The sequence below is a fragment of the Lissotriton helveticus genome, chromosome 7, assembly GCF_964261635.1.
Source record: "Lissotriton helveticus chromosome 7, aLisHel1.1, whole genome shotgun sequence".
Taxonomy (NCBI): domain Eukaryota; kingdom Metazoa; phylum Chordata; class Amphibia; order Caudata; family Salamandridae; genus Lissotriton; species Lissotriton helveticus.
In genome coordinates, this window is record NC_136068.1 from 132,240,812 (window position 1) to 132,254,575 (window position 13,764).

The 13,764-nt window shown below is 44.7% G+C and overlaps 1 protein-coding gene across 1 annotated transcript in view; it reads right to left on the reverse strand.

Moving 5' to 3' along the window:
* Positions 1 to 7,683: 7,683 nt before the first annotated feature.
* The window catches only part of PSMF1 (proteasome inhibitor subunit 1), a 118,698-nt gene continuing 112,617 nt past the window's right edge, over positions 7,684 to 13,764 (reverse strand). Inside the window, exons 7-8 of the mRNA XM_078651714.1 lie at positions 9,535 to 10,359; positions 7,684 to 9,471 (exon numbers count right to left, since the gene is read on the reverse strand). Of these exons, the coding sequence (XP_078507840.1) occupies positions 10,308 to 10,359 (52 nt within the window). The 3' untranslated portion in view covers positions 7,684 to 9,471; positions 9,535 to 10,307. The remainder of the gene's footprint in view (positions 9,472 to 9,534; positions 10,360 to 13,764) is intronic.

Consider the following 13,764-nt stretch of genomic DNA (forward strand, 5'->3'; position numbering starts at 1 on the left):
AGGCGCAGGCTCCACCGCAGAGCTAGGCCTCAAGTACCGACACTCTCTGGTCTCGTCAAATAACTTTAATGGATATGGGGAAGTCGACGATCTCTTCGGCTTCTCGTTCTTATGCTCGTGGGACTTACCCGATGTGATTGCGAGTGTCGCAGCGGCGAGTGTGTCGCACTTGAGCCAGCGCCAGGGTAGGTCAAGGTAGCTCGACCGGTGCCGCTCCAGATCAATCAAGGGATCCAAGCAGCCCTGTGCCACAGGAGTGAACCCACCGGTGGAAGACCAGTAGGGACTAGGGACCCCTCCCAAACCCACAGGGCCCAAAGGCGCTCCAGCCGGAACGATTCGCCCAAATATGAGGTGCATGGCCTCATCAAATTTGCATAACTGGGAGGTGGTGGCTCCGGCTCCTGGAAACTCTGGAAGGTGCGGAGACGGCCCAGGCTCCACCACAAAGCTAGGTCTCTGCTGACACTCCCGCTTTTCAACAGATTTTGACAGACGTGGCAAAGTCGAAGATCTCTTCAACTTCTTGTTCTTATGCTTGTGGGACCTACCCAGTTTGCTCGTGAGCATCACACATCAAGGAGCTGGAAGGACCGCTCCCTACCGGCAAGCAGGGAAAAAATTTCCAGCTCCAGTCTGATGCCTGGGGATTATTCTTTGGTAAGGAATCTGCGGCTAGAAGTCTCGGAGTTTTTATGTTATTTTGTTTATATTGCTCTTCACTTGCAATCTTTCATTTAAACTGAATAAAATGTGTTATTAATAAAGGAGAACTTCAACATTTACTATATGAAACTAATTTCTAAACTTGGCTCCTCTTAAGGCACTAAAATGGTTCAGCGAGTTGATCGGAGTGGGGATATGGAAATGTCAGGGGCAGCGTGTGACATGGAACAGCCCTCCATTATTGAGGCTTGATTAGAAGCTATCTTAATGTAAAAATAAATAAATAAATAAATAATCGGCAATTATAATTACATTTGTCACCCGAGATAGATAAATATTTTGGTTTTGGTGGGTTCAGTAAATCATTAATAATAAAACTGTGACTGTTAAATTAGGGACACAGAATTTTACTGAATAGGAATGACTGGTTTGTTTTTCTAATCATGCATTTATAAATGTAATTGCTTTCTGCAAGCCCAGTTTAATAAAAAGATCATAATTTTTAGCGTCTAGGTAAGAAAACACTCAAATATGACTCAGGTGTAAATGCGCAGTACAGTAAGACATTTGGTATATCCTGTTGTAACCCAAGAGATAGTACTTTGAATTGATAATCTATCCCACTTATCACGAACTTGAGGTAAAGGCAAATGAGGAGGCTGGATGAATATATGGAAGTAGGCATCCTTGCAGTAAAGGGTCACCATCCTATCCTCCACTTGGTGCAGAGGAAGGACTTCTTGTAGACTGCTCTTTTTGAGAGATTTGGAGGGAAGTAGTGGGAGAGAGTAGTTGAGAAGTAGAAGGTCGAGTACTGGCCGCAATGTCTTGTTTCTCACAAGCGTAAGAAAGTCCAGGGACTTCAATCTCTTTTCACTTTGTGGAACTAGTTCGACTACTTCCATCAAGAGTTTGCCATGCTCCTTGATACTGCTGTGTGGGGTGCTGTGAAATTCTAAGCAGTAACCGGGGTAATGGTGGACAGTACCTTCTGGCTCGAAATGTTTGCCCTTGTGCATTTCTTCCTTCAGCCTATCGGAACCTATGGAGCCATCTCTTGGATACGGTTCTTGTTGCAACATTGCGGACATTCCTGAAATGGTTACTGGAGTTGAAATTGCTGTGGGTTGGAGGATGATACCCCTTTTGCTGATGCTTTTTGGCAGATCGCAACAAAAATCTCGCTTTTGCTGCTGATGCATTCAAGTGCCCATGGCTTTGGCAATGTCAAAAACTTAGATTCCTGAAGCATCTCATCAACTTGTTGGTCAAACAGATGCTTGCAAACAAACAGAGAGGTTATGTGATGTTGCTGCACTTCTAGATGAATACCCGTGACTGAGCCATGCATCGCACTCGAGCAGTATGCGGGTGTGTACTTGCCTAGATGCTGTACATGCAGCATCCAGGGCACAGGGTCTACCAGCATTGGAGAGAACTTTCACCTTCTGCACCATCTCCTTTGCTGCTTTTCCTTGCTCACTTTGCCACTGAATTCAAGCAAGCCGGGCTGAAGACGGCTGTAATGCCAGAAACCGGTCCTCGGAAGCTTGTTTCCGGTCCAGGGAAGACATGGCTTGGCAGTTCGGGCTGGACTGTTCCCATGAGGCACAGGGTCAGACTGATTTGCATATAGCCATGTCTGAACTGGGGTGGCAGAGTTGGCTAAAGAATGGCGATGGATTAAACCCAGATCTTTTGACTGGGGGTGAGTGTTCGATTGGTTCAGATGCTCCGTCCATCACCACCCCCTTTTGTACTGCTTTTCCGGTGGGCATCAAGGAAGTGTTGCGACAGTGCCTCCATCATTTCCAGACAATACCAATTGGTTGCTGCTCCCAATGCCATGGGATTTCCCGCTGCATTTTTTAAAGTAATTTTAATTAATTTTAAACACATACAAGCCCCCATTTACAAGGCACATTCTCAGTGGGAGGCACTTTCCTCTATACATTGAAAGGATAGTCATTGTTCACAATTGAAATAGAATCCTCATCTCAATCAGTATCATGTCACCATCCCGTACCCTGATGGCTTCCAGACGAGGTGCCTCCCGCATGTTCATGCCCCTCCCACCCCCCCAACTCCTTCTACCGGAGTCCTCCAAATAATGTACGCGAGGATAATCAATCGTCTTCCTGGTGCTAGGGTGAGCGGGCCTCGGATTGTATTTGGGATGGTCCCCAATTCCCGCTAGCTCCACTCCTGCTCATGCATTATCCTATCCGACATTACCCCCAGGAGCCCACTGGGAATGATTTCCCGCTGCATGGATGTGATTATTCTCTTTATCTGGTGAAATGGAGACACTAGTACTCTGCATCAGAGCCCTTTTCCTTATTTGTGGACTACAAGTGACCCATAAAATATGGATCCGGAGGTGCAATAGTGATATGCTTGCTCTTTTCTGGATGTTACTTCATTAGATTTCAAAGGGTCTGTAAAGTTCTCCGATGAGCATTTCAGCATTGTTTTCAATATTAGAAGAAATTGAGTGGCACTTTTTGCTTTTAATTGGGATTCAATAATGAACTCCCTTTCTACTTCACCCAAGTGTTTGTTATTCTACTGTGCTGCCTTAAGTATATCTGCATGACATGCAGATGTGTCATTTGAAGGTGAAGCTCTCACAAGGGGTTATCCTGTGGAAGTGCCCTATGATCATGGTAGGCATTGTTCTATTATTCTGAGACGTGGATCTTCTAAAATTGCCATTTGCTCTCCTATGTCCTGGTCGGAGTCAGTATGCATTGAATGCAGTGGTGACATTTGTGAAGGTGGTGTAGCCTCAACTGTTCAATGCATAGGTGATGCTTATTTTTAGGGACTGCGAAAAGCCCTAATATCGTCAGAGTTTGCATCTTCAAACGTTAGCCTCCGCTTGTTGGCTTAAAAGTAGACAGAGGGTGTGCTACTCTATGCCTAGTCACAGAATCAATATATATGGTCGGTTCTCTTTATTTATGGCTTTGCGTCAACTTACGTGGTGTGGCCGGGTCAGCGTTTTCTCGGACTCGAAGATAGACATTTCAACATTCTGATTTGTCTGGTGTAGAGGGTCCTCGTCTGCATCGCTCAGTTATGACCAGTATGGGCAGTGCCAACTGGCAAGCCTTTTTTGGAAGTAGTCTATTTGCAAAGGCATGGCATTCTCTAGGCTGTTCCTTGCAATGGACCTAAGGCACCTTTTGAGGTCAATCCCTGAAGAAAACATTCTTTTGATCAAGGTTTGTGTCTTTTCAAGGTCGAGGGTGTTGCCCTCTGTCTTTCCCCAAACCACAAGGCGTCTTTCTAGCCCTGGGAGCTATTCCAGGTTTTGGTGGTGGCCCTAAAAATAACTCACAGGAGTTGTGATCGTGAGAAGACACATACATGACCCTGTTCTCGTGTGGGTCATCTAGGTTACTAAATGGACCCACCCTTTCGCCATTCGAATTGCATCCTTAGACATCCTCGGTGAGTTCAGCAAATGAAGATTCGGTAGGGCCCTGCCCCTCAATCATAATTAATCTGTCCATTGTCAGTCACTTTGATGTTTAATTGTCATTTTTGTTCTACAGGTGTTGCATGCTTAACATGTGGCCTTGTGTTAACAGGAGAAGGAGGTTACAAACCCAATGTGGGTATGGCCACAGGAATCTGGTGTTTCATTAAAGAAAATCATTAAAAGATGTGTTCTCAATACTCTCCCCCAACAGGAGTCATTCAATATGACCTGACCCTACAGGCGCATGACACAACTTGATTTCAATGTTATCGACACAGTGATGCCTTTTTTTGCATTGGCGGCTGGCATGGCTTGGTGAGTCGGGGGTTGGGGGAATTGGTGCACAGGGGGTGCGCAATGTAAAAAAAAAAAAGAAACACTTACCTACCGCCCGGTCCCACGTCTCTGCTCCTGCTCTCCTTGTAGGGCTCGCGGAACAGGTAGCACAGCCAGGCTCCCCTGACCAATCGGGTCCTAGTTCGACGCTAAGCCAGGGAATGGGGGACTGGGCATGTTCTCCACGCAGGCGGTAATGCAGCCTGCATGGAAAACAGAGAAAGTGTGCATGACTGTTTTGGGCGGCCCGAGAGGGTCAGCCTAACAGTCATGTGCACTTAGGAGTGGGCAAACCACTGCTCCCCTGCCCTCCTCCGAGAGGGGAGCAGCCCCACCTACCTGCAAACATAAAATGATAAGAACTTAAAGTTATTATCATTTTATGTTTCCATCACTTTGCACTGCATAGCGGAGGAGCAGCCACTGTTTTATCCAGATTGCTCAATGTCTCGTGAATGACAGTGCTCTGGTTATCAGTCAACGAGAGCAATTGTTTTCGGTGCGTTGCACAGAGGTGGAAATACATACGAACTCAAGGGCATAAACGGTCTTAGGTGGAGTCTGTGCCCTGATGCACTGTGGGTTGATGGGGAGATATTACAAGTCATTTTGATACTGAAACCCCTTTGCAAATATGTATGTAGGTATATGGCCCTTCTATAGTGCAAACCTACTCAAAATGCAGTGGCACGCTGTACAGGGTGAAAGACTAGCATAAAGCCATGGTGATAAGAGAAGGAGCGTGTTTGTGAGCGGTTAACACATTTTGGTGTAGTGCCATTTAAAGAGGCGCGTATTCAACTCTTTCCTAAATCAGAGCAGCGTTGGGCCAATCTTCAGAGATTCAGGAACATTGTCCAGATCCTGGGTACATTGATAGGAAAGGCCTGTTGACTTGTTCTTTTCTTTTTCTTAGTCTGCAGCCTGGTGGTGTCCTAGTCGAGGGGCTGTCCCAAGAATCACCAGATATGGTGAGCTTGTCTGCAAGATAGCTGGGTAATGATCAAGATGGATTTGTAAATACCGCTGGTTTTGCAGATGGCGTGAGCAGCCAAGGGGAGCCAATGGAGTTCCATAAGTATGGAGGTGATGTAATCACATATCCTCTGGCCCTGGATGAGACCTGCTGCAATGTGTTGGATGCTCTTAAGGGTGCCAATGTGAAGACAGGGAGGCCAGGGAGCCGGGTGTTACAACCATTCAGATGTAAAAGTGCGAGCACTTCTGAGGTTGCATTCTGTTTTTGGCAATGTTCTTTGTGGGTGAGGTTTGAGTAAATTCAAGTGACTTGGCACTGGGTGAGGGTTGAAGTCGCAAACATTCATGTCACTAGGCCATATTTGTATTGTTCCATGTTTGTTGTTTTTGACAAATAACATGAATCAGGTCTTGTTTGCGTTACGCTTTGAAGAAAAACTTGCAATGTCAAAGGCCAATACTATATGGCAGGGGTGTGAAGAGCGTGTGATCTATAGTTGTACATGCTGCACAAACACATGGATCAAAGGTGGCTGTGCAGACAGTTTTAAATTCCTTCCAGGTGCAAAAGTAGATTGTGAATCACAAAGTTCACCCACAAGGAGATGCCTCAAACTTCAGCAATGCAGCCAGGTCCCCGAAAGAGGCACAGCCTAAATACATACCCTGCTATACACAAAGTTCTACAGATCAAACACATGACAAAATTCTGAGCAAGAGAACAAGCATGTGCCTAGATGAGCTCTTGAGAGTAAATGGCCTATACGAGTAACCAAATGCGAGCAGATTCAGCTGAGCAAACGGATTCACAATCTTGTGCGTTTCGTGTGCCAGAATATAGTGCAACTAAAGAGAAGAGACAGACGCAACCGGTAGCCTGATCTAGAATGAACACGAAACATGGCTGCAGGTTACAGTTATACAGGGCAATGCATGCAAGCTCTTTCACACAGGCAACAATCCAGAATCCAACCTGCAGACATCAACATTTCTAAACAGACTATGATCAGGCTGTTTCAGCAGTTGTGATTAACCGCCTTTAAGACAATGTGCCTCTCACGGAGGGGGGCTTGGGGGATTATTTGTCGGATTGTCTTGTTTCCTGTTTACCGGTCAATAAAAGTTTAAGTATTTTGAAAATGCTCATCTTGGATCTGTACACCCCCTCCTTGGCCTTAGACACATGAGTTGGTTCTAAGAAAGCAAGCGGGGTACATATGCTTAGATAGAAATGATAGTTAAACTCTTAAGGTATACTCATCCCTTTTGAATACTGCCAACATTAAGGTAACAGACATAGCCTAGGACATGATCTTCTCTCTGGGAGGTCACATCACAAGAAACATGGTTTATAGGTATTCAAATTACAGCTCAGTAGGAGGTTCAACCTGATGGACCAGTAACTGATCAGCACCTAACTGAAGTCTTCTGTGCAGATATAGATGGCATGGGAAGATTACATACCTGAAGTCCTAATTCTGCATCAAGGGACTCTTCATGAAGTCATAAACCCTAAGTAATCCTCCGCTGCTTGCACAGACCCTGAAACACCTTTAAATATATTATCATTAATGAAATTAACGCAAGCAAAAGGAACAAATGATGGACGGAATGCTGAACAATGCAAACATTCACCCCCAGTCACAAAGATGTGGGTTTAATCAATTGTTCTTTTGCTCGCCACGCCAGTTTGGACCCAGCTATATGCAAATCAGTCTTGACCCTGTGTCTCATGGGAACAGTCCAGCTTGAACTGCCAAGTCAGGTCCTCCCTGGACGGAAAACAAGCATTCTGAGACCAGTTTCACCCCTAATCAGCCAGGCTAGCTTGAATCCAGTGGCACAGTGAGCACGGGTCCCACATCTGGGCATATCCTTCCCACTTAGGGCGACAAAAGCAAAAGGAACAAATGATGGATGGAATGGAATGCTGAACCATGCAAATATTCACACCCAGTCACACAGATCAGTCTACTGCTAGATAAAGGACAGCACTACACAGTCATGGGGCAGAAACCACTCCAAGAGCAACAAAATCAGCTCACTGACCCATAGAGCATCAACAGACCACACCTGCAATTCATGGGGGCCATGATGTAAATAAACCCCGCACCACCCATTATCACCCCCCCCCACCAGAGAAATGATGAAAAGCCTTGTTGACAATTTGCAGCACAAGATAGTTCAGAGACCAACAGGCAACACAAGGAAACGAGTTTTGCTATTTAAAGGTGGATTTATTATTAAAATAAAACACATTTTAAAACCACAAATTATTCAGTAAGTGCAAATAATTCTTCCCATAAAGTAGCCTCTTGCAACACCAGCAAGAGGTATAAGCCCATTTGGTCTTTTGGAGTGCAAGACGCTGACGCCAGAAGACACTTCCATTACAATTGATCCAGAACATTGGGAGGCAAAGGTCAGGAGAAACCAGGATAGATGTAAAAGGTGGAAGAAGGAGGTCTCGGATTGTACTAAGGTTGTTCTAAACGGAGGTGCAAAAAAAGGGTAAGGAGCATCGGTGTGGATCTAGAGGGAGTGGAACAAAGATGAGCTTCATTTGTAGATCTAGAGGAGTAGGAAATAAAGAGGAGATGATTCCAATGTGTATCTGATAGGCACGTGATGAGGAGGATGATATTTGTTTACATCTGGACAGTGTGGGGTAAGGAGGGAGATAGATTTTCAGTGCATCTCTGCAGGGCAGAAGACATGGAGTAATAAGCGCTTCTCGTATAGATCTCGAGGGCTAGGGACCAAGATCAGTAGAATTATTTGCTGTTTGAGTGCAGTTTGCCAGACACTAAAGTCAGAAGGAATTTACAGTGTATATCAGGCGAGAGGATAAACAGCAGCAATTACAACAGATCTCAAGACAGAAGCCAATAGGTTTTGGGGTGTAGATCTGGTTGGCTGAGAATCAAAGTTGGAAGCTTCCATTGTCCGACAAGACCACAGGTTAGGAGGAACTTCTGAAAGATATAAAGGCCTACAATCTGGGGGTCACAGAGCGAGATGGTTATGCGCCTCTGACAAGACAAGCTTTCTGTAGTTCTGGAGGTTTAGCATGGGGTTAAAAGCCACCGCCTTGTTGACAGATCTTGGAGACTATGGACTATCTGAATAGATCTTTACTAAGACTCGGGGGTGAATGACAACAAGGATGAGAGGCCTTCACCCTCGAGATATATGGTCAATCAGAAGCCACTTCCTTTTCAATCAGCTTTTGCCACAACCAAGCCCCTCTGTAAATTCAAACCTCTGAACCTGGACTATCCATGACCTACCCTAAGTTCACACAACTGGATGCTTTGCATCTTGTTACATCACGATTCATCCAATTAACTAATTGTAAGCTATATGCTAAAGACCACTCCCTTGTACGCTTTGCACTGTGACACCAGTTATTTTTCCTTGTAAGCTTTGCACTCTTCTTGCTGTCATTTCACTCCTCATGCACTTTTCAGACCCCGACCACACTCTTCATCTATGCACTTTTCCAGCCCTTTACTTTGCTCTGTCTGCTCTCTCTTTTTTTCTGATTTGCTGTGGAATTCATAGGCTCTGCATTATCAGGAAAACGTTTCTTGTTGGTTCCTTCAGTACTGTGAAGGGCTTTGAGATAATACCTGGTGGAGTACCTTATCCTCCTTTGGGAATGGTGGTGCATCAGCTGAACACTGCTCAAGATGTGGTTCCATTTGTGCGAGTACCTGTTGACAGCCGGGTCTAGTGTAATGTGGTCCTCTCTGGTTCCAGTTGCGCGGGCTGCTTGAGAGACTGTGGGTCTCTCAGTAACACAGGATCTGGGACTGACTCACTCAACGGACGTGTGCGCCCAAATGCACAGTCTACATACCCCACCTACTATCTGGTATGTCCAGTTGTATCCTAGCCTCCCAACAGGCTCTCATAATCCCTGCCCTATTATGGCCGCACCTAACCTCTGGTATATCTGCCCTGGACTGGCACCTTAGCATGCTTCTTTAATGCTCTGCACTCTACAGAAACCCACTCCTCACTTCTTTTTGGTCCTGCGCACCATTGAACCCTCATGTGACTACCGATAGGATCTTAACCCTTCCCCACTCCCATACAACGTTGGACTCTCCCGACATCAGTCTCTCATACTCTTCTCTCTGTTAGGATACCTCGCTTCTCACACAGATGATTACATGCTCAGTAATCACACGTACCCTTACTTATAACAATAAGAATTGCTTCATGTTGCACTCTCATGATCTCCAAACAACCTTCTGCAGACACTGTGCTGTCATACCTCAAAGAATCACACACACTGTACAACCTCCTGCACTAAGACCTTGCAGACACTGCATTTTCATATTCAAATCCCAACCCAGGCAAAGTCTACACTCTTATGACCCCCTTCTAGAATACTTTCATACACAGCAATGCCCTGACCTTTAACCCTTTGCACACTGCAATCTTAACTTCCCGCTAATCCATTACCTGCTGCACTCTTCTGGCCCCCAATCAAACCCCTTGCCCTGCATTGTCTTTGCTTCCTACTGTAGTCCATTGCATATTCAGCACTTTCTTGGTTCCCCCGAGCACATCTTTTAAACTAAATTCAAATATTACAGACAAAGACTGCATTGGAGAGTGGAAGTGCAGACCTGGCAACACAGAAGAAAGGTGTCAAGCCCAAACCCAGAGCTGGGCACATCAGCAACTGGAACACAGAGCCTTCTCCTAAAGCAGAACCGAAAAGGGGAACATTCCCCAGTTGCACAACGAGGCATGAAGCAATCCACTGAAGCTCCCAGAAGCAGGGCAAGGAAGGGCCTTCTTCACAGAGATGAGGCAGGAACATTGTTCACATAAACATGTCATCATAACCTGGAGGGGGCAGATGATCAGGGTCTGGTCTGTAAAAAGAAAGTAAAAGATTTTAGAGATTTAATATAATATGACAGGAACAACAGCGGTGTCACTGAGCACTGCTTCTACTGTTCGAACAAGGTATGCGGGTGAAAGGCAAGACCATCTGTGAATCTCAAACAGGCCCCGTCCGGTGCGAAGATAAAATTAGTTCACAGAAGGATTGAAGGGGCTGAGAAATCAATGTAGCGAAATCCTAAATCACTGTCCTAATGCTACAATATTATCTATTGTTCTACGTACTGACAAATATCGTTGCCACTCCACTACCTTGTTCATTTTCGTAGCAACTACTATTCAACTGTGTGCACTAGGATAGGTTTTGATTTTAATAGAACACATAATACATTCCTAGTGTGAATTCTTGTGTGGGTCTGCTCACGATTAAAAAGATTCTTCACTATTCCTGCAAGTATACGAGGAGTCATTGTATACCTAATATGCATCTTGTCAATATAATGCTTATTGATTGCAGTCCATAGGGTTTGCTGCTCCATGCTGGCACACTGGCTAAGTTGTTGGTGCCAGAGGGTCTACAGAAGCCTTTCTCTGGTTATGTCCTTAAGAGAATTCCAGAAAACGAATCACCGGTGCCAGCCCCCAAGATTAATTTGTTCTATTATGTAACAAACATTTCCTAGAAGTATGTGATTTCAGGGAATTTATGAAGCAGGTGCTGCAAGGAGTATGCAAGCCAGTGCTTAATTTGTAAAAATAAAAAAAGAAGTGCAGGTGCTGAAAATTTTGCCGAGGAGGCCACAGCTCCCTTCTTCCTCCGGTGAGCCCAACTTTCAACACTCTCACTGCCTCAGTCTCTATCTTCTAACCTTGATCTGTTGTCTGTCCCCTACGTCTTTGCTCTAAGAGTCTATCCTCTCACCTCTCTAATTATTTTCTATCATCTTTCTCATACCTGGTGTGTTACCTTATTCCCTGCATTTCTGATTTGCCCTCTATTCATTCTACCCCTGACCTTTTTCCTCTTCACTTCTATCCATACTCTGCTCTCTCTCCCCTTGATCTTGGCTCTTTACGATCACTCTTCTAGCAGTGATTAGCTGTGTCTCAGTTTTATCACGTGTCTGCTATTTCTCTCTGTCCTGTCCTCTACATCCTTTCATTCTATCTTCTCTCTTCTTAATGCTCTCTTCTTCACATCATGGCTGCTTTCTTTTTGTATCCGATTTGCTCTCCTTTTCTTCTACTTAGCTCTGTCTTATCTCTCTCCTCTCCTGTGGTTTCTTTTGCCTCTTTACTCCTGCTCTCTCTCTCATCTATAACACTGCTGCTGCCTGTGACCCCTGCCATCAGCCTGTACATGTCCCTGCTATTTTGAACTCTGCGTTTTCCTGTTGTCTTTCCTAAAGAAGAGGAAGATGACGTGTTTTACTTCCTTACCTACGACTGCAAAAACAAAATGTACACCAAATGAAAATCCTTTTTTTGCATATATTAATCAGTGCAGTATAACTGGGTTATTTGCAGAACAGGTAGCTGCTCGATCACAGCAGGTGATGTCACTACTAGTGCTGCCTGTAATTAATAGGTCCTGGGATGGCAACGGCATTGGCATCCACTGCTCAGCTTGCTGTGACCCTACCTGCTACAGCACAGGCATTGTCCCCAGCCGTAATGCTGCCAATGCCGGTAAGTATGGCTGTGGTGCCTACTGGACTCACGCACGCTCAGCAATTACCATGCTGGGGTGCAGCGCACAGATTCTACAGGTGACGGCATGGCACACAAAGGTTGTGTTGGGCCACAGCCGCATCTAGCACGTTAAGGATAGCAGCAATACAGGGCTGCAGGATATACTACTCTGGCTACACAGCAAGTGGAAAGTACACACTTACTTTCGTTTATTCTTCCTCAAGAGCCCTCACTCCAAGTTCCAAATGCGCTCTCGCAGCTTCCTTGCCTCAACTCAGTCTTGAGCCAGCCCCCAGCTGCAATTATCCAATGGAAGGCTCAGGCAGTGGCAGGGTGCAGCAAACTCAGGAATAGAATGCAAGTCATAATTTGTCGATACCTTCTTGGATTTGTGATCGGCGAGATGGCATCATCACTAACGTGGTGATACACAATCATGCCTGCCTGGACAGGCATATGCTGGCATTTCTATGAACATTTACCAGACAGTCAACATGCAATGTATGTTATTCTTTTTATTTTGAATTTGAACAATTAATATTGAGACCACCACCTGTAGGGTCAGAAATTGTAGCCTGTGTACCCTGTGAAAGAAGTGCAGGTGCTGAGCACCTGACAGCACCTGTTCAAATTAAGCACTGATGCAAGCAAGTCTGGGATTCAAAGGGTTACAAGCGCTGTAAATAGTGAGGGGATTGGTGCATGCAAATGTGCTAAAAAATGCAGGATTGTCTTCCGTCAGGTTTTGTGTATAGTACCACCATTTATAATGATGAAAGCAGCCACTGGCAAGGAGATTACTCTACGTAGGAGCCACATAAGAAGTGAATCTTCAGCTGCAGAAAATTGAGGGCTTTCGGTCTGCTCTATTGAGAGAAGTACGATGCCTCCTTCCTGGAGATCATTATCTGTCTTGGTGTTAGATTGTAATGGAGAAAGATGGCTGATCTGGCTAAGAGCTGCCACAACACTTTATGCTTTTTAAGAGTTTGTAATGCCCAGTTTAATCGTGTTAATGCTCAAATTTGAGTCTTCTGAGAGTTGAATCCATTGATAATAATTTTAAAGGTGGTTTTCGTTATTTCTCATCAGTTTCTCCAAGTCTTTCTACAGCTTCTCTTTTGGAGTATACCTGATCTTTCATGGTGCTCAAACTAGATTAAGACAGCCATTTGTGACATCGTTTTTGCCACAATGTATGCAGCTACAGTCATAGAGAATATAAGTTATACCTAGAATCTGCTCTGCTTGCCAGCAGGTCAGTCGCTTTGAATAGAACTCTGTACATGAATAAGTCAGTATCAATTGGCAATAAGCTATATAATCGGAATCAAAAAATGTCCAAGAGTAAATTCAATTTTGCATCATTTCATTTAAATCATTATCAGTAATGTTCTCATTCAATTTCCAACCAGTAAAGTATGTCAAATTTATTTTTGCAAGTAATAGTGTTTAAGTATTTCAGAGGCACAAAACTCATGCAAGTTGTCACTTGCACTTTCTGGTTTAAAAGGGATAGGTTACTTTCCTTGTAAGCATCTGGTCGTAGTGTGTGCCTGTAGATACACATGTTCTGCAAAGACTGTAAAGCAGTTCTCCTATAAGCAATGGTTAGCCGGAGGATGTTGCAGAAGACTCCAAGAAGTCTGCAAGACAGCTTAGCTAACTCATACTAATAGGTGTGCTAAGACATCCACACAGTAATGTTTGGGGAATGTGTGTGAAGTAGACCAGGAAGCTGT